We start from the raw sequence: 20650 nt of genomic DNA, 5'->3' as shown, positions 1-20650 counted from the left end.
CTGTTGTAAATTATGCTATTGCCGGATGTTATTTTCAAATAATGTTCGAGCTGGGACTGTATACAGTGGAGTCCCAAGCTTTAATAACTTGAAGCTTGGGATTTTTAAAAGCCTTTTTTTTTACATGTGTTAAACAGGGCCCTATTGATCCTTACTTTAAAGAGGGAAAAGGAGCACATGGGGTTAAGTTGCTGGAAAAAATATCATCCCACTTGTACAGAAACAACAAAAGTCTTTTCCTCTCAGGGTACAACAACACAAGCTAGAGATCGGCCCACAGAAATGTTTAGCTTCAGTTTTTCAGACAAACAGATGGTAATGTGTAATCCAACAAATGTGGTTACTGCTGAGATGCAGCATAGGAGTAGAGGAATGTATTGTGTAATAGATAAATAGCTGCCCTGTAGTGACTAAATAATGTTTGCATTGCTGCCACTTTTATATAGTGAAAGATCTTTAAATAGAGTAAGCTGTAGTAAAAAAGCATGTGTGTATGTCATTATATGTTGACATACATACATTCTGTCAAAATAGATTAACATACATCAATAGATTGAGCAAAAGTAAGGATTACTTTTGTTCCATAAAAGTGATACACCAATGAATCAGGGAAAACTTCTGTCAATTGAATAAAATAATTTTTACAGCATGTCAGCACAGTTTTAAGACATTGTCATGAAACTTTTCTGTGAAGAAAAATAAATAAATAAATAAAGTAGCAGAAAACATACTTTTGATGAATCAAACAGTAGTGCTTTCAAAACAAAGTCTTGTGGAATCTCAGATTTTATACTAGCATTCTCAGATGTCCATTAGTTCTAAGAAATTGTTCAGATAATTGTAAAGACTTTTTTTTCTGTAAATCCATAATCCAAAGGTGTATTTTGCAAAATAACACACACACACACGCCTGCATATATATATCTATAGATATAGATATATTGGTCTATATATATCTATTGATATAGATATATATAGATATAGATATAGATACATTTACTGCTGCACTTTTGTTTCTCATCTGATTTTACCCAGCAGACTTCTGTAGTATTGGATATGTGTTGCTTTTTAAAGCATTCAACATTTTTGTTTTATTTACATGCATCAATAATTTGTAGGTGGGTTATAAAATATTGTATATAGCCAGTGGTAACATTAAGCTAACATCTGTTTTTGTGCTTCACAGTGACATCTTGAGGGTTGGTGTGACTTTAGCAGGCCATCAAAAGAAGATCCTGAACAGCGTCCAGATGATGCGTGCACAGATGAACCAGATCCAGTCAGTGGAGGTTTGACCCTCCTGAGAGGAGCTGAGGGGGGACAAAAGGTGTTGGGAGTCAGGGCTCTGGACGTGGAGAATTGAGTGGATTTTCTTTTTTTCCTGTGTGGCATTGTGTCTGGTCTTCCCACCAGACTGCTATCAAGCCCCACGTTCCCCTCTCCTCCTCCTCTCCCTCCTCCCTGGCTCTCACTCCATGCTTGGGATAAGTTGTGGAGAGCTGTGATGCTGCAAGTCAAAGTGCTGAAGAATCCAGGAGGCCCACAGCCAAACCCACCATTAGAGTCAGAAACACGGGAGGTTAGAAGTGACCAGCAAATTAGTTTTCAATGTTCCACCAATTTTATTTGTTTCAACATTTATTACCCCCCGTTTTTGTTAATTCTGGTAATTTTGTAAAGATTTTTTTAAAGAAAAGAAAAAAATACTGATAAGGAAAGGAGTTTATCTAAATTTATAGATGATATGAGGTTGTACACTAGAGAACTGAGTAGGAAAGCTACCCTTTAAAAGGGCAACAAAAGAAACAAAGGAAGAGTTGAGGAGAGGATCTTCAACAAAGTGTGGAAATTGTCTTGTTTTAAATTTTGGACCGCATGTGGAAACGCAGTGTTCTCTGTGGCCTTTTGGAGGGCAAAGTGGAACTGGACATGCACGCCCAACTGGTACCACAGGTGAAGAAAAAAGAAAAAAAAAAAGAAATGCAAACCATGAAATGGACGACTTGTGGCATAGACTGATGTTAAAACCACAATCAGTGAAATGGACAAATCTTGCAGTGAAATCAGCTCGACAGAAAATGGGAAAAACTTTTCTCTCACTGAGAGAAAATTTTTAATGTTGATATTTTGTATTGAAGAATCCCTCTTACCATGCTTCCTCTAACTAAAGACTAGTTTATTTTTTTCACAGTGAAATATTCACAGTCTGCCAAATAGAACTCTTCCCCTTCACACTCTAGTCATGATCCTGTGCTGTACATATCAGATGCACTTGACCTGCCATAACATGATGACTCAGAGATAGTTATTCTAGGCGATTAGTTCAAGAGCTGAAGGAATGACTACAGGTACTACAGGGAGGATTTAAGTAGTCGTTGCCTCTAGCTGCATCGTTTTAGCTTGTGCAAAAACTAGCAAAACTGACTTCCAACAGAGATTCTTAGAAAATGATAAAAAAAAAAACAAAAAAAAACAGGTTCTACTGTTTACATCAGACTCTACATAAAGACATAATAATCCAGTTACAGCATCCTCCTTCAGGGTGTTTATCTGAAGTGCCGTCTGTGCGTACTTGCATATGTTGCACTCACAGGCCACACACACAAAGAAAAAGGTAGCTTCTAACAGTGTCGAATCTTGTGTTTGATAGCATGCTGAGTGAGTGGTTAATTTCACAGTGCTTTGATTTGCAGCGATTAGTCTAGTACTATATTCAGTATTCTTCCAGTTTTCCTGTTTAAAAAAAGGATGTTTATGCTTCAATGATTAAAGTTTTGATACCACACAGTTGTTTTACATTCACAGTCATGTCACAGTCATACATTTGTTGAATAAAAACTAAAATGTGTACTACATTGATGCAATTCTGGTATGACTATTTTTGAATTTCTATTGTTCCCATGAGTTTGAATTTATTTTTTGTTACCAACTCTCGGGATCTTCCTCCATTGCTTTCCATTTATTTTTGAAGGACAAATCATGCACAAAACCATGTAGATAAAGCTTTACCTTGTAAAAGCTTCTGTTCTTCACATGTATGCATTCATTGTTTATTATTTTATGAGGACTAATTGTTACATGAGTACAGAACTGCCAGTCCTGGTTTGTGTTGTTGCTGTTAACCTGTTGCAAGTTTTGTAAAAGGGGAGGTGGAGATCAAGAAAACCCCGTGACTCTTCAGAGATGGCAAATCAGACATGGGTTTATGCACACAACCAATAAATGATAAGCAGTAGTGCCGAGCTCCTGCCGGGCACTGCCCTGAGAGCTGACAGACAGACATGGGTGTCCAGCTGTGAGCCATCGGTCAGATGTGTCTGGTCACAGTGGGGCGGCTGCACCCCGATCACAGCTTTTCTGCCCAGGCACCGATTTCTTCTCTCTGTCCTCCTGATATCACACATGCCTGTCGACCACCTGTCAAACGGCGCCCTCTGATCTACTCTTAGTCGGCTTTGGCCAGTTGTCTGGTTCAGTCTCGACGTGTTTAAAACGCATCAGCAGCAGCAGGCATATTAACATTCAACAGCGTAGCAGTTGTGTCTTGTCTTGTCCTAATGGTATGTGCCACTGAGATTCCTCCAGACTGGACAATGCTTCTCATGTTTACTTGAACCAAACCTTCAGACGCTGACCTGAGTTTTCATGTTCCCACTGCAGGCAGCTTTGGCACTAAACACTCTCTTTGGAAAAAAAAAAGAGAGAAACTTCAGTTACTACACCACTGTCATCCTATCTTACTTTATCCCCAGCTGTCCGCCGACTTTAAAGCAGAGAGGGATTGATTTTTTTTTTTTTTTCCTCTGCAGCAGGATACATAATAGCAAATATTGCCCCGGAATTTTTTATAAAACACTTTGTAAAAGTAGAGGGGGAGAATTGAGAGCCACACAAAATGCGGAAGCAAAGTGAGAGGCAGTACTGTGACCTAGATGCCACCAAAGCTTAGTGTTTTTTCTGACCTTTTCCCACTTCTATTTTTTATTTCGCAGCATGTACAAGCTCATCAGTTTTGTTTTAAAATGTAGCATGTATTCTCACAGTACAGGAAATATTCCGTCATCAGGAAAAGCACTTAATGTGCAAGAAATTAATTTGCAGTATGCGAAAGGCTGGCAAGGTACAATATTTCTTTACTCCAGCCCCATTATAGCTCATTCAAAGGCTTGTCTGTGGATGCTGCCAAGACTTTGAGTTATTAATCAAGCAATTATTCTTGACATTTGCTTTAAGGAACTACCTTAAAGAGGGTGTGGGTAATCCCTTCTGCTTACTGTCTATTCTTTTTTTTTTTTTTTTTTTTTTTTTTGCAAGGCAAGTACTTTTGCTGGTTTTGCATTTGAAATTTCAGATTTGACATTATGAAATTAGAAAAAAATAATTTGCATTAGAAAATTTTAAAAAGTAGTTTAATTCTTGCAACTCTACATTGTTGCAGTTTAAGGAGCACATTGAACAGTGGGCCCCTTATGTTTAATTTAAGCAACTGAATACGGATTGTTAAAATGTATAAAAAATGAGGTTTCTGATTCATCTGTGACACATTTATAGCAAGAATATTTCTAAAGGAATTTTCACTGTAATTATTTTTTTATTTCCTCTGAAATGAGACAGAATATTTGATGTAAGTCAAATTATTCCCTCAAACGACAATGGATATCAAAATTAAAAGATGTAGTTGGATATTTTTATTATTTTATGATTACTCAGACAGTTGGTTATTTGTAAATATATATATATTTAAAAAAGATAATTGTGCACATTCTTTAATTTACATACATAGTCTCCTGCTGCACTCATTAAAAAGCTTTTTCCTTTTTCTGTTTTTTTTTTTTTAATGCTTTTTGGCTGTGACGTCAACGGTTACTTTCCATATTTTCGAACTACGTTTTTTTGTAGCAAAACAATTTGTTTAATCTTTATATCTGCGATCCAAAGCAGCACTATTCAGCCTTCCCTTTACAGTGTGCCATTTTTTTAAAGGACGGAGGAAAAGAGTAAAGTCTGAGTGTTGCAGTTACATGATAAACATGAGCCGATCCATGTTATAAAGAAGTCAGCCTCATGTTGTGTAGTTTAACAGCTGCCAGCGGGAAGCAGCATGGCGCCCTCTACTGATGTGTTTCAAATGTTCTTTGACATTTTCAAGCCCATTTAGTTTGTGAATTCTGCAGCAGGCATATCTCCAGTGTTTTGGAGACTTGAGCAAGCTGCTGATGGACAAATACTGGCTGCTGCTAAGAGTAAGCCCGTGTATTTTCCCCTGTTGAACAAACATTTGTACCATTACAGCGTCCTAGCACATGTGTTCCCCTGTGTGACTGTGTGTTCCCCTCAGTTGCTCCTACCTGCCCCCAACATTTACCCCATCCACCAAATACCACTCTGGCTCCTGATTAGTGCAGTCAGGGGGATATCCCTGTTCCACTGATCTGTTAATGCCCACATAATAGACCAGTGCCGGTTCAGACCACTGTGACTGATGTGGGAGATCCTGTATTTCTGTATAAATGTATTTCAATCTGTAGAGACTCAGACAGACAAAGGGTAACCATTAGAAAAGTTTAATGACAATATGATTTAAATCTTTGGCGCCTGGGCCCCGGCTAAGGACATTGATCATCGCAAACTTTGCGATGGGCTTGGATGAGCATTCCGTATGCTGAGAGGAACGTCATCCCCCCGGGACCCGGCACTGGTGGTGGAGGCGATGAAGGATGTGGCCTGATGCTGAGCGAGTGGAGGTGAAGGGGTGGAGGTGGGTTGAGCTCTGCAGGAAAGCGCACAACGCCATGGATGGCTGTCCTTATCAGCTGGGGCTTGGACGGTGATTGGACGTGACGAGTCTTTGACCGGCGTTGAGCAATCAACGGTGATGAGCCGGAAGTTCCGGCTGGATGATGCAGGAGGGGCTAAAAGAGTCTTCCAGCTTGAATTTACGCCTAGGCTTCATTTCAATCTGTAGAGACTCAGACAGACAAAGGGTAACCATTAGAAAAGTTTAATGACAATATGATTTAAATCTTTGGCGCCTGGGCCCCGGCTAAGGACATTGATCATCGCAAACTTTGCGATGGGCTTGGATGAGCATTCCGTATGCTGAGAGGAACGTCATCCCCCCAAAAAGAGGACGAGGCCGGGGCCGAGGCCGGAGAATCGGAGACGGAAATCGCTAAGAGAGTGGAGTTGCGATTGCTTAGCTTGCAAAGTTAAGACTGAAGGAGGTTATGTGACAGTGATGGGCTCATTCTAATTGCTGCAACGACATCCCCCAAAATGAGGCTGAGGCCAGGCCGAAGCTGGAGGACAGGTGATGTAGATGTAAAGAGGAGAGGAGTTGCTCTGACTTAGCTAGCGAGGCTAGAGTCAGGCAGAAGGAGGAGGCTTGACGGTGACAGGAGGGAAGAGTGGAAAAGGAAGCCAAAGATCGATGGGGACGTAGCGGGCCAAGGGAAGGTAGGATGTGCAGAGCGCATGGCAGAAGGAGCACTAAACTCAGGGCAAGGGGAGCACTAAACTAGGCGCAAGGGGAGCACTAAACTAGGCGCAAGGGGAGCACAAAACGCAGGGCATGGGGAGCACAAAACGCAGGGCATGGGGAGCACAAAACGCAGGGCATGGGGAGCACAAAACGCAGGGCATGGGGAGCACAAAACGCAGGGCATAGGGAGCACAAAACGCAGGGCATAGGGAGCACCAAATGCAGGACATAGGTGTTGTTTTTTTTGTTTTTTCCTCTCTGCTGGAAAAAAGCCAGCAGAGGGCATGGGGAGCATGGGGAGCACAACATCCAGGACATAGGTTTGTTTTTTTTTTTTTTTTTCCTCTCTGCTGGAAAAAAGCCAGCAGAGGGCATGGGGAGCCTCTCTGCTGGAAAAAAGCCAGCAGAGGGCATGGGGAGCACAACATGCAGGACATAGGGTTTTTTTTTTTTTTTTTTTTTTCTTTCTCCTCTCCGCTGGAAAAAAGCCGGCGGAGAGGGGCGAGGTGGTGAAATGCTCTGATTTGGGGTATATGGCGGCCAAAATAAGGGCCGACAAGGGATGTGGAGGAAAGAGGAGGACAGGGTAGATGGTTGAAAGGCCAGCTGGAGACAGGGCAGGGCGTGATAAGAAGGGGTGAACGTGGCGAGGGTTACAGGATTCAGGCTAATAATTACGAGCAGGAGATGCTGTGGGATCGGGATTAAAGTACAGCTGATTTAAAGGCCTACTAAGAGCTCGGGATGGTCTGGGCATGAAGTGGTGAGCTGCCAAAGAAGGCTAGCCAAAGAGTAATAAAGCTGTGAAAAAGAGAGAAGAGTTAAGCATTATTAGGTTAAATAAATAAGCACTAAAAATTATAATTTTTCCTCAACAGTGTCAAATGAAATACTCCTGTAAAAATTAAGGACGTGGAGTTGGCGAAACGTGAGGACATGGCATAGGGCAGGAGCACTAGCTTCTATTAAGTAGACCAACCACCACCAGTGAATTGAGCAGTGCTCATTAGGCACTGAAGGAGCTAGAATACAGGTTAAAAGTGATCTAAAAAAAAAATTATATGATGTCATATAGATTACGGTATCGAAGTCGCGAGAATGCAGGGCCTTGGAGTAATGGCTTGTAGGTGCTTTATACCATACCACACCATACCAGCTTTATTTATAAAGCACTTTAAAACAACCACAGTTGATACAAAGTACTGTACAATCCAAAAACACAACAAAATAAAAATAATTTTAATTAAAAGTAGTTTAAAAACTAAGACATACACTTTAAACTAAATCTCACTTTAAACTAGATCTCACTAGTGTTGAAAGCCAAGTTAAATAGATAAGTTTTAAGACGAGCCTTAAAAGTGGACAGAGAAGGGCCTCTCTGACCTGCAAAGGTAAGTCATTCCATAATTTGGGGCCCATAACAGAGAAAGCTCTGGCCCCTCTGAGCTTCCTTTTAGTTCTCGTACCTCCAAGAGCAGCTGATTTGCTGACCTGAGAGACTGATGGGGTATGTGGGGATGAAGAAGCTCAGTGAGGTAAGCCGGGGCGAGATTATGCAATGATTAAAAAAAAATAAAAATAAATAAACATAAGAATTTTAAAATAAATCCTAAAATATACAGGCAGCCAGTGAAGCAAGGCCAGGACGGGGTTCACATGGTCCCTTTTTTTTTTTTTTTTTTTTTTTTTTTTTTTGAGTACCTGTCAACAAACGTGCAGCAGCATTTTGTACTAGCTGCAGACGTGAGAGCAGCGCCTGACTGACTCCCAGATAAAGTGCGTTACAATAGTCCAATCGAGTTGGAATAAAAGCATGGATCACTGTTTCAAAATGCTGCCTGGATAGAAAAGATTTCACTGACGCCAAACGCCTTAAATGAAAAAGCTGGACTTAACCACAGCTCTAATTTGGCTGTCCAATTTAAAATCACTATCCACCTTAAAACCAAGATTAAGCCTGGAAGTGCTAGAAGGGACACGAGCTTGAAATATCAGAATATGGGACAGTTCGCTGTTGACGACTAACAGCACCGGATACAGCAAGTTACCGGGGCATAGACTTACTCGTGGGGGCAAAATGAATCTATAAAGCTGAATGTAGGTAGTGACTCAGTAACCACGGGTTACTTGTCAGCAGACTTAAGGTGCTGTAAATTCGCTGGTCATCTTTTAGCTGTCGTTACCTGCATCCGACGGCATTACTCTACTCAGTCAGTTACTTTGGGGTAAAACTTGGCGAAGTTCTGCGTTGCTGGCATGATTATTATGCTCATCCGCCGCTCTGCACGCAGCGGCAGGTCTCCTTCACTGCTGCACGGGTGTAACCCATCAAGCGTCTGCGTTCCAATTGCGTTTGGGGGCGGCTCAGGTACAACATTTTAATAGATTAGACAGCTGAACGTGATGGAGACATAGATATGTGAAGTGCGGGAGCCCCTATATTATCAAATCAATATAGGGATAACAAAAATGGCCGTTCTAAGATGGAAACAGACAGATTCCGGTTCAAGGGGTGTGGAGGGGTGCTGCTGACACTGGGCAGGCAATACCCTTCAGGCTTAACGAAACTCTTGGTTGTTTTTAAGGGAAGGGAGGAGGCAGCAGACTCGTCAGGACAATCCAAAACTCACAACCACACGATACTGGGAATTCGACAGTGTTGACCTTTAATAAATGCTCTCTTAACCAACCTTCCAAAGCCCATCTCGTCATTTGATGGGGTGGGCGTGATGTAACGAAGTAGCAGTGAAAATGATGTTTAAAGATGGATAACAATATGATAATCCAAAACAATCCTAAATCCCAGGTAGCACTACTGGTGGAAACCAGGGCTCAACATGGATAGCGGCAGGGTGAACGAATGGGCCAAGAATGCATAAGTGACGAAGAGGACAAGGACCTGACGGAGACTTGAAACGCAGGCGGCATTAAATACATAGGGGGTATTCAGGAACGAGATGCACCTGGGGTTAATCAAGAGGAGAGGGACGACACATGTTGGATCAGAGAAATGAATACGGTAACCATGGCAACCCGTGAACCGGACTACGTAACTGGGTATGCATCAGCTGTTTTTTCATGGATGAATAAACCCGCGGTGGGAATACAAACATACTGGCTTGCGACAGCCGAGAAAAGGAGCAGGAAGTCCGGTGCGGGCACAATAAAGTTTAAGGAGTAATATATGGGCTTGATAAAGGTGAATGACGGAGGCTGCTACTGTGCGACAGAGGCTGCTACTGTGCGACGAAGGCTGCTACTATGCGACGAAGGCTGCTACTGGGTGACGAAGGCTGCTACTGGGTGCGAGACGCTGTAGAAAAGAGGTCGGCGATTCACTTTGGATCACTGCTGGGAGGGATGCTACCATTTTCTCATTTACTTATGCATTCATTTAGTTAAAAGCTCTTAAGCATTTAAAACGCAGCCTGGGTGGCGCGTGCTAATAGGGCCTGCTAGCTCAGAATGGGGATGGACTAAGAAAAGGTTCTACGTTTCCTAACAAGGCCAAACATGAATGAGACATGTGAGGCTACGTCTTACCCCGAAAGCCCGAGGCGGGCGTGGCGAGGAAATCCGACGGGAGGAGCTGATGACCGGGCAGACAGCGGCTAGGCGGAAGTGAGTGAAGCTGTTTGTGTAGCTGGACCAGAGCGAGGTGGAAAGGTGATGTGGTAATCGGCGGCGGCGAGATGATGGACGATGAGCTGGGAGGGCGACAGACATCGTTGCGGCGAGACCTTGGCGGGCCAGCCAGGCCCTGAGTCGGGGAAAGACGACCGGATGAAGACGGTGGGATTATGTGACCGCTTGCCAAAGACAGACCATGGAGTGGGTAGTGCAGGAGCGAGGAACGGTGGATCCCAGTCAGGCGAGAGAGCGGCGGGAGAAGCTGCTTGGAATGAGTGAGACCGGGGCGGGGAATCTTCTTTTGTTCTGGGGAGCGTCTGAGGGAGAGAAGCGGCCGAGCACGCGGCTGAACGGCTTTTATGACGGACATTAGAGGTGGAAGGGCGAGCAATCGCAAAGAAAAGATCTGGTGAGATAGCTGACTGAGATCTGAGGCTTGTGGCTGAACAGCTTGAGCTCTGCAGGAAAGCGCACAACGCCATGGATGGCTGTCCTTATCAGCTGGGGCTTGGACGGTGATTGGACGTGACGAGTCTTTGACCGGCGTTGAGCAATCAACGGTGATGAGCCGGAAGTTCCGGCTGGATGATGCAGGAGGGGCTAAAAGAGTCTTCCAGCTTGAATTTACGCCTAGGCTTCATATTGACTGTAACCCTGTGAATGATGTAACAATTTCATTATTTGTAATATTGTCATTGTTTTATTTTCTAAAATGGAAAGCCCAAATTGACTCTCCTCAATAAAAAAATAAGATCTGTTATGAAAAACCGAAAATGTGGCCAGTAGTTGATTTATTCACTACATTTCAACTATTTTTTTCACTCTTGACAAAGAACCTTTGAAAGTTCTTAGGGTTGTTTGATTAGGGCATTAATTTTAAATCAGCTGTAAAATGTTGAAAAATAAAAACACAAGCAGTGCAAAAACTGTTCAATAATTTCAATTTAATAATACCAAATTCAAATATTAGGTTTATTTCTATTTATTTATAAAGTATATAAATCTTTATATCAAAATCCCCAACCAAATTTGGAGCAAGCTCCATTTGTTTCTTTGTCTGTTTTATTTAACTATTGTAGATACAATTTGATATTTTTATGCATAAAACCATTAGTTGCCAGATTCTAAATTGAAACCAACTACAATATTGGTAATTTCAGGATAAGAAAACAAAACGGACAGAGAAGCATGTAACTGTTGTTGCAAAATTATGATGTAAAATATGGTAGTGACATAAAACGACCCCTAACCAAATGTAAAATGACCTTCATCACTAGTCTAGGTTAAATCTAATAAAATCAGAACTCTGGTTTACATTTTTCTATTTGTTCATTTATTTACATACAGTGAAAGAACGTGGAATCTTGCTAATTTCTTTCTCACTTTAAGCGTATTTCCTTATTTCTTTATGAAATGGATGTAATATGAATGAGACTAGGGACGATGTAATTTATTCATTATAAGAATATAGTTTCTATTAATATTAATGCACAGATAAATAAATGAAACCTTGTGACAAAAAAACATGCGTGTAAAGCTTCATAATTAAGATTGGGTATTATGAAAACTTGAACCTAAACACAGCTGATATTTTTAAGTTCAAAAAGCAAGACGGAAAAAAAAAATCCTTGTTAAATCCTACGTCTGTTTAATTTGTTCTTTATATCATTTAATATCTATAAAGAACATACTTAAACAAAACCTTATATTAGATGCACATTCAAATGTTAATCTTACTAATTACCAACAGGTAATTATTCCCTCTTGTGCACAATTTAATATATTAAATATTATATGCAATTAATCATGCTTAATGTATAGCAGCAGCTACTATATTACCTTACAGTATGCAACTCCCCTGGTACTTAACACGGAGTTACACATGAGCAATAAGAGTAGTTTATAGTATAGAATAAAATCAAGCAGTGTAACAAAAAAAACTGTTTAATATTGTTACATATTACATGTAAGAGAAGATAAAAGTATAAAAGAATTAAAGAGCAAATATTAGGTGTTTTACCAATGGAAGAATTAAGTCATATTCACAATATAAAAGAATTAAAATAAAGGACTATAAGTTGGTTCATGAGTACATTTGAAGTTTTCAAAAGAATTTAAAATGCATATCAAATTAGGAATTCCAGCAAAAAAAAAAAATAAATCTAAAACAAACAACAAATCTAAAATCTAAAAATAAAATAAATTCATTTATAAAAGAATATCATACTGAAGGTTATTTCAAATTGACAATAGAATTAAAATGCATAATCACAACTGATATACAAAGAATGCAGTAATTGCATCAACAGTTATATTTCTGAAATTATCTAAAGAGAAAAGAAAAACAATGAATGCAACAATAGTCTATGGATGCATCTAAAAATATTTTTGAAACCACTTTAACAATCCTTCCTCTGTGACATGTTTGCTGAATGTGGAGGGGGTCTTAAGCAGTAGAGGGCAGGGGCTTATGATTCTGCAACAATAAATTATAAAACTGGACAGCCTTTTCAAAAATAGGAAAAAAATGTTTGGATCTCACTATGTGACAAATTGCTGGGTAACCACTGCAAAATAAGATCTAAATTTTATTTTGGAGTGATCTAAAACAGAAAAAAGATATCATACTAAGTTTTGGACAGTTGTTCAAAGCTTAGCATCTTGGTATTTCATCATTATTTATTTCTGGTAACCTTAAAGACCAAAAACAAAATTGATTTTAGACAATTTAATATCATAGCAATATGTTTTCTTACACTGAATGACAGAACAATTTCATTCAATATTTTTCACATTTCATTTAGCTCACATGAAGATTTGCAAAAGAAAAATCCTTGAGAAATAATCCAAATTCCTGGAGTTTAAACTTTAATGCAGGTCCCTCTAATACACAACCATAAGAACATAACTAACAAGTTTGTGACTGCTTTCATGTCCACAAATGTCACATTGGATAGTCAGCAGAAAGAACTTACCCAAAGACAGCTGTAAATCCAGAGATCCTTTTAGAGGTCAAATTAAACATTTGAGTTACTATTACTTCTCTTGGTGTTTCCCTCAGAGCCAAACTACTGCAGATTGCTTGATGGTTTTATGTCAAAAGCAATTTAAACCAAGGGTACTGCTGTCTCTCACAGCCTCAGTTTCTCAAGTGTGGGTCAGACTGCCTTCACCCTGCTTGGAGATTTTGAAACCTCATTAGCAGCCAGCGCGTGAAAGGCTACAGACCTTGGCCTGACCTGGCGGAGAGTGGCGCGTGCGTTAAGAGGTTTACCCCATGGGCAGGAGAGGAGAAGGTTCAAGAGTTCAGTGGGGAGGGGGACCCCAATGGTACGCCGAGCCCTCAGAGCTGTTACCTTTTGACCACCCATAAGCAGCCAACCCCAACACCTGAATCCCTAAGAGCTCAGTATATCAAAGAATCAGAGAAAGCCGATAGAGACTAAAAAGTCAAAGCTTAGAGTGTAAAAATGTAAGCCTGGGGAGAAAAACAGGGATTAGGCATGTTTACAGTGATCTGCAACAGATGTTGTATTTGTTATTTAGGTAACAGAAATAATAAAATCAGGCATCAATCTATAATTGAAATCTAAGTTTGGGTTGTTGGCAGAAACAAAATTTGTTCAGTCAAATTTATATCAAATGATAAGTAGAATTTAAAGAGGGTGGAAAATTATAAAAAATGTAGTAATGTCTGTGAGAGCAACTCATTAGCCTTTATAACTTAATAAGACAAAGGGTATCATTTATTTAGTTAACTTTCACTTAACTAAGAAATGCCTTGAGATCAACATCTCTTTTTTCAGGGAGATAAAGCCAATAAGGAACACAAATTAGGATTACTATTATTCTACCTACATCTCAAAATATAATTTACATCCAATACTAACATAGAATCCAACTTCAGTCAGTAGCTTGAGGATCTCTCCCACATTTGGTTGTAAAATGTAGAATAATTCAATAAAATATATATTTTCTTTAAGTATCATTATCATTGTATAACCATAGTTTCTAAGTTTTTTAAGAATAAAATATGACCCATTCTAAGGTAATATCTGTTAAAACATACAAAAATAATGTTTCCAAAAAGCAGAAAAATCCGAGTGGAAAATCTAAATCATAAAAAACAAATTTATCACAGCAGATGTTGAAAATTTGACATCAGAGATAATTTGATCAAATATAATTTGATGATTACAATATTTGTCCTGCTAGAGGTATGTTGTTAAATACTGTTCATAAAGACAGTTTTGCTAAACATCTTTTTTATATTAATTTTTATATAAACATCACCACTTCATTGTTTAATCCAACATTTATCAGAATACATAATTCCATTCATTTATTGAGTGCAGAAATAATTTAAAACATTGCACTTTTCATTAAAATATTATATAAAAATGTATGCCTTTTAAATTTATATATTTTACATTGCTTTCTTACCTTTTTTAAAGTGCCTGTGTCATTAGTTCTTGGGTGAAGTTAAAGGATATCTGCCAATGCCAGTGCTTTTAAGCACTGCCAGAAGCCTCATTCTGTTACCTCCAAAACCAAATTAATAGCAAAGGAATAATGGCATTAAAAAACAAAAAAAAAGCATTTGCAGCATCTTTGCAATATCATAGGAATTTGTCAAGAGCATGGACAAAATTCTGTTGGCCACATCTGTCATCACCAAAACAGTGGAAAACATGTGTGATCATTTTGCAGATCAAAAAAAGTTCACTGGTAGCCTTTGTGGTAATTTATCAATGGACCAATCCGTCAGTTAATTTTAGCCATGAGTAAATTTTCGTTTCTCATGGTCAGTTTTATGGAGGACAGTCTTGATGTTTAATGTAGTTTTTGTTTATATTTGGATGTGCATTTTTGTTGACTTAAGAAAACAAATACCGTATGTTTATATTTTCTATTAGTTTCTAGAAGAAAAACAAATATTGGTAGAAAACAAGTCATGCATGAATGTACATTCAGTGAAGCAGAAATGGTACCAGGAACGTATCGGTTTTTATAAGTTGAATTTATGTGTGAATAAGGTAGTAAACCTTATTTAGTATAATAAGGTTACTAAAAAAAGAAAAAAGATACATAGACACAGCATTTACTTTGTTTAAACATTCCCAGAAGCTTTTTTTGTTTTCTTGAAATTACAAAACTTCTAAATGCAACCAAGAGGACTGCAAGAAGAAGATTAAATGACAAACATTTAACCACAAATTATTTGTGCAATAAATTACATCTGAACTCAAATATGATTTACACCGCAGTTTCTTGTAATAATTATTCTAACTACTAATAATAATATAAAATAAATGTTTTAATACAAGAATAATTGTTAGGCTTTATTTAATTGTTGTGATTTATTGCTTATGCTGTAACAGCAATAGATCTTGAATATATTTATGATTTATAGAATTGTGCAAATAAAAAGTTGTTTTTGTTTGGGATTAATATTTTTTACCTAATCAGTGATATTTCAGGATAATATTTTGTTTACTTTCTTAAGACAGCATGGAAATAAAAACAAAACATAATCTATACAAGTAATATATAATTTTTAATTAAAAATGATAAAGATATGCATATATATTTAAGAGCTATGAATATATCTAAAACAGAAAGAAACTCCACGCCAAAATAAATATAATTGATCAAAAGTCCTTGCTAGCTAGATAAGGCAGCAGGTTAATGAAAATTTATTGCTGAGAAGAAAATTCTTTGTTGCCACCAAGAACATTAGGACCAACACGGGCAAGAAAGGAAGAGTTCACAAACTCATGTTGTGTGGAAAGATTTCCAAATGGGTCAGAACTGTCACAAATAATTTACATCATCTCCTTTTCCAAACACATGATGAAGAGTGGAATCAGAATGAAATAAGACATAGTCCTTCCTCCAAGCACAGGGAGCATGGATCTGTTTACCGCACGACTCCCCTTAATTGGAAAGAAGCAGGACTCCATGAATTGTACTATGAGAGTTTGGCGATAGTGGCTAATGTAATACATACTGCTAAAATACCCTTTGCCTGAACCGATGAATTAAAGCAAATGTCAACAACTGTGCCTGGGTTGCAGAAAATTACACCCAGCTCAACCTTTATCCTGCAGTTACTTGACATGGCCCAGCAGGTTCAGTAAATATTACTGAAAGGCTAATGCAGTCCTTGTAGGAACTCTAAATAAAGGCCTCATTTATGACATGATTGACGCTATAATTTTAAAAAAGTTACACAGTTTCCTATTTTAGTGCATCCCAGGAAATTACATCTAATTTATTTGTACTGTAATTAATGAATATTGATAGTCCTCTGGGGCTGATAAAAAAATATAATTGTTAATGAATGCTCATGGGTAGAAAGATGACTTTTCAAAATCAGGAGCAACAATAAACACGTAGTTATACAATTCCATGTTACTGGGCTACAGAGCGCAGATGTCAAATCACTGATTTTGCATTTTCCCTACAACACAAAGAGACATGTGAACTCTCTGTGACTCTCTTTTAGACTCTCAACTCCCTCTCATTGTAATGCTCTTCCACCTCAGTTACCCAACTTGCAGATGTCACATCATTTCGAGTCGAACCAAAGACGGTGTCTTTCTCCCTTGCAAAATTGCTCAGAGGAGTTTTTCTTTAAGTTCAGATGCAGGTATGCCAGTAGCAGAGCTGACATACAAGGTATGATTTAGAGATGGGACTTTGTTTAAAATGAATTCCAATCTGAGATTTATGTGAATTTGAAATAAATTGTCTTCTTCTGCATTTTTTGACATTTTACTATTATTATTATTATTATTATTATTATTATTATTATTATTATTATTATTATTATTATTATTATTATTATTATTATTATTATTATTATTATTATTATTATTATTATTATATTTTCTGTCGTTTGAGACTATATGGATTATAGATTCTGAAAGTAGTTCTCCTGTGAAATGTCCAAAGTGACTAAAAATAGTGCTGCATTACCCTCCAGTGGCAAAAATAAAGAATCACACTATGTCAACGTTCAATGTGTTATATTCTGTTATTCTGTCTCTGTTATGACTTGGACAAAAATGATAGGCCAATACCGTAGTTCACTTTAGATGGTGTTTATTGTGCTCATCTTGAGGTGAAAAAAAGAGTTGTGGATGGACATCAAGGCAGGTTAAAAAAGAGATTAAAAATAAAATAAAAAATACAATACAATAACTCCTAACTCAAGTAAATTCTTATAAAAGTATACAAATAAATAAAATAATCGTAACAATGAAAAAAAAAAAAAAAATGAAACCTGCAATCAAAATACGCTACTCAGTTTAATAAAAAATAAAAAAATAAAAAACCCGAAAAAAAAATAACGTGTTGATGACGCAATCATCACGTAATCATGTGACTCCCTCCCGGTGCGTTTCAATCCGGAAACATCTGGACCAGGAAAATGTTTGACGGTGGAAGCTACAAGCTAGCATGAACGTGACAATTTAGACAGGATACCGTGAGTGCACTCACTGAACCGCGTCAGTTTGTGCTGAAACCAAAAAGTAACTTATGTCTGGTGTCCGGATGTTTGTGTGCTTGCTTGTCAAGCATGGACATTTTTATTTTATTTATTTTTAGCATGGACATTTTTACGTCCAAGCTCGTGATGTCTCCTCCGTCAAAGTCAACTCACAGTATCAATAAAATGCAGCGTTGTCAAAATCACCCCCTCCCTTCAAAACTAAAAATGAAAAATAAATAAGTAAATAAAAAACATCACAGATACTCTCCACGCCCATATCTACATTTCAATTTACTTTTCTTAGATCAACGTTGGCCTTTCTGTGATTTATTTTGTCCTCTTTCCATCTCTATAGATAATTCCAACGTGACGTCAAACTTTCTAAATCTCGGTGCTCTCAAATATATATATTAAAAGGTTGCATTGCAGAAAAAAAAAAGAAAAGTTATTTTCCAAGCTACAGAAAAGTAATTGTTAGGGATATTCAAATCTGATATTAATAATGTTGTTATGTTTACAAATACAAATTTTTTTGGATTTGATTACTCTATTAATCTTCTGAATAATCAACAGATTACTCGATTACTAAAATAATCGTTTACAACAGGCCTAGTATTGATACAATACAATGATTACAGATTATTTTAAACAAACATGAAAAAACATTAACCGTCATTTGTTTGGTCAAAAAACAGATGATCCAATGCAGCTGAGGATGGCATTTAAATAAAGAGCAAGAGACGTCAGACTTATTGTTTTTCAGAAAGGAGATTTTTTTGTTCACTTCATGCAGAAAAAACATTTTAGCTGGTGAGCTGAAATGGGCAGAAGACCAGAGACCACAGAGCCTTTGATGAAAAGTTCAAATATTCATTCATGTTACAAATCTGTCAAAACCTATAAGTGGAGCTGAAAATAAAATAATAAAATCAAACTTTCCATTTTGAGTTAAATTCTGAAGATAAGTAATGTTTGGGGTCTATCAACTTCGATTTCCTGCTGATTTTAAATGCAGTCTATTTTGTTTATTAATGAATTCAAATATGAAAATAATATCTCCAGTGTTTTTGAAATTTGCCATTATGTCTGTTTTTTTTTTCTTTTCTTTTTTTGTTGCAAGAAATGATTCATGGTCTTTCTGCTCTGCTGCCTCCTTAAAACCTCATTATGTATATATATTTTTAAATCCACATCAAAACCAGAAAAGAGACAACATCTCTGTCATGGTTTAACTTTGGGATCGCCACAGAGGATTAGTATAAATTGGTTGATATCCTAAAAATGTACATCAGGAAATACAACTCTCATGATTCTGTTATCAGTATTGACCTGACAGTTATTAAAGTATTCTTTATTCTGTTTTTATTTCACATCTAGGTCTGCCAGTTGCCTGCAACTTCTTAAATATTTATGCTCAGGAGCCACATCACAACCTCCAGGGCTTTACATTCTTACTGATTTCACAATGTTGAAAAGGGCCAAGAAAATCAGGCTGAATTTAGATTATCTTTCATGTTGTCTACACATTAAAAAAACATAATGAGAAACAGAAACTTTTTAACCTTAAAAGGCAAAATAATTCACTTGTACATGATACACACATTAAAGGTTTCCCCGTAAAACATATTGTATTTATCACTGGATAACCTATCTTTTTCCTCAAAGTAGTTTATCAAGTCTGAGAGCCGCATGTCACAAGAAACCCTCGTTATTTATCCAGTTTGCCACAGGGTGGCAGTGTTTGACAATTTGCCAATCAGTAAGATTCTGGACAGCTCCCTCAACCATCCCCCCTTATCCCCGCAAGGTCTCAGCCTGTCTAGACATCTTGCAATTTTCCTCTTTTGTGAGAGCGAGTAGAGAGAAAGAGAGAGAGTGTTTTAATACAAAGAAATTTAGTTTATCCACTGTTGTTTTGCCCGAACTGATGAAATTTGTCAACAGAATAAATGGGAGTCAAATTGGAACTCAAGGAGAAATAAGAGGCAACTAGGACATCAGTCAAGGCACGGTAATAAACGTCAGCTGCTGTGTGGTGATATTTTCTCCGCTGATCTCTGGTCAGGTGGAGACAGTGACAGAATATTTTAAGATGCAGCAGAGTGTGTCTTCCAGTCTCAACAGATTACTAGGCCTGGGTGTAATCCCAGGAAGGTCATAGCTCACCTTTAATCTCCTCCCATGTGTCATTATACGAGTAGTTCTAACTACACTTCCCCAAATGACTGATTGGAGGACATTATTAACATGGCACTCACACCATACCATCTGTTCATGACTACAGATGAATAACATCATGTGATGATGTGCAGTGTATTATTTACTGGGGCCTCGGAGGCATTGGATACTATGTGTATGTAAATTTGCGCTGGCACAGTCATAGTTTGAAACATAGAAGGATAAATGTGATAGAGAGTTGGAATGTGAAAATTGAAAAAGAAGTCTTTTTATAATAAAAGTAACAAAAAATGCATGCATGATTAGTATATTTTGTTAAGTGCAAATAGTTCATATAATGGTCGCATCAACTTAACTATTTCTATTTTCTCTTTATACCTTTGTGATTAATTTTCCTCTAGAAGAAATGTAACATTTTCTATCATTTGTGAAGTTTAATAATGTGCTTAATATTTTGAAAATAATGAGTTTACTAAGTATCCAAGTTTTTTTTAGCCTGCTGAATTTCAAATAACATATATCTTTATTTTAATATATGCAAGCAAACTGATATTTTGCAAACTGATCCATAAATGTGTCTTACTAAATTTCAAAACATCAGGCACTACATGACAAAATAGTGCATTGGTACTTTCCAAAATTGCTTTTTTTTCAAAACTGGGACTTTTGTTGGGTTGAGATAAACAGCTAGTGGAGTCAATCCATCACACTCTTTCGGGTAGAATGACAGTTGAGCAAAAGGGGAGAAGAGAGAAGCGAAGGATGATAGATAGAGCTGCGGTGATTAACACAGGCCATGGGAGATGTTTCATGGTATCTGTTTGCTCTTAACTCACTTTCCTAGTGCTTCTGCACCAGCCATT

At 37.8% G+C, this 20650-nt stretch overlaps 1 protein-coding gene across 4 annotated transcripts in view; it reads left to right on the top strand.

Moving 5' to 3' along the window:
* The window catches only part of ephb2b (eph receptor B2b), a 123093-nt gene extending 117583 nt beyond the window's left edge, over positions 1–5510 (top strand). For all 4 annotated transcript variants that reach the window (XM_044121689.1, XM_044121687.1, XM_044121688.1 and 1 more), the window contains exon 16: positions 1187–5510. In XM_044121689.1, coding sequence (XP_043977624.1) covers positions 1187–1295 — 109 coding nt within the window. In that variant the 3' untranslated portion in view covers positions 1296–5510. The remainder of the gene's footprint in view (positions 1–1186) is intronic.
* The last annotated feature ends 15140 nt before the right edge of the window (positions 5511–20650 follow it).

Source organism: Gambusia affinis, linkage group LG07 (assembly GCF_019740435.1).
Source record: "Gambusia affinis linkage group LG07, SWU_Gaff_1.0, whole genome shotgun sequence".
Classification (NCBI taxonomy): Eukaryota; Metazoa; Chordata; class Actinopteri; order Cyprinodontiformes; family Poeciliidae; genus Gambusia; species Gambusia affinis.
The sequence above is the reverse complement of the archived record's forward strand: the minus strand, read 5'-3'. Positions and strand labels throughout refer to the sequence as shown.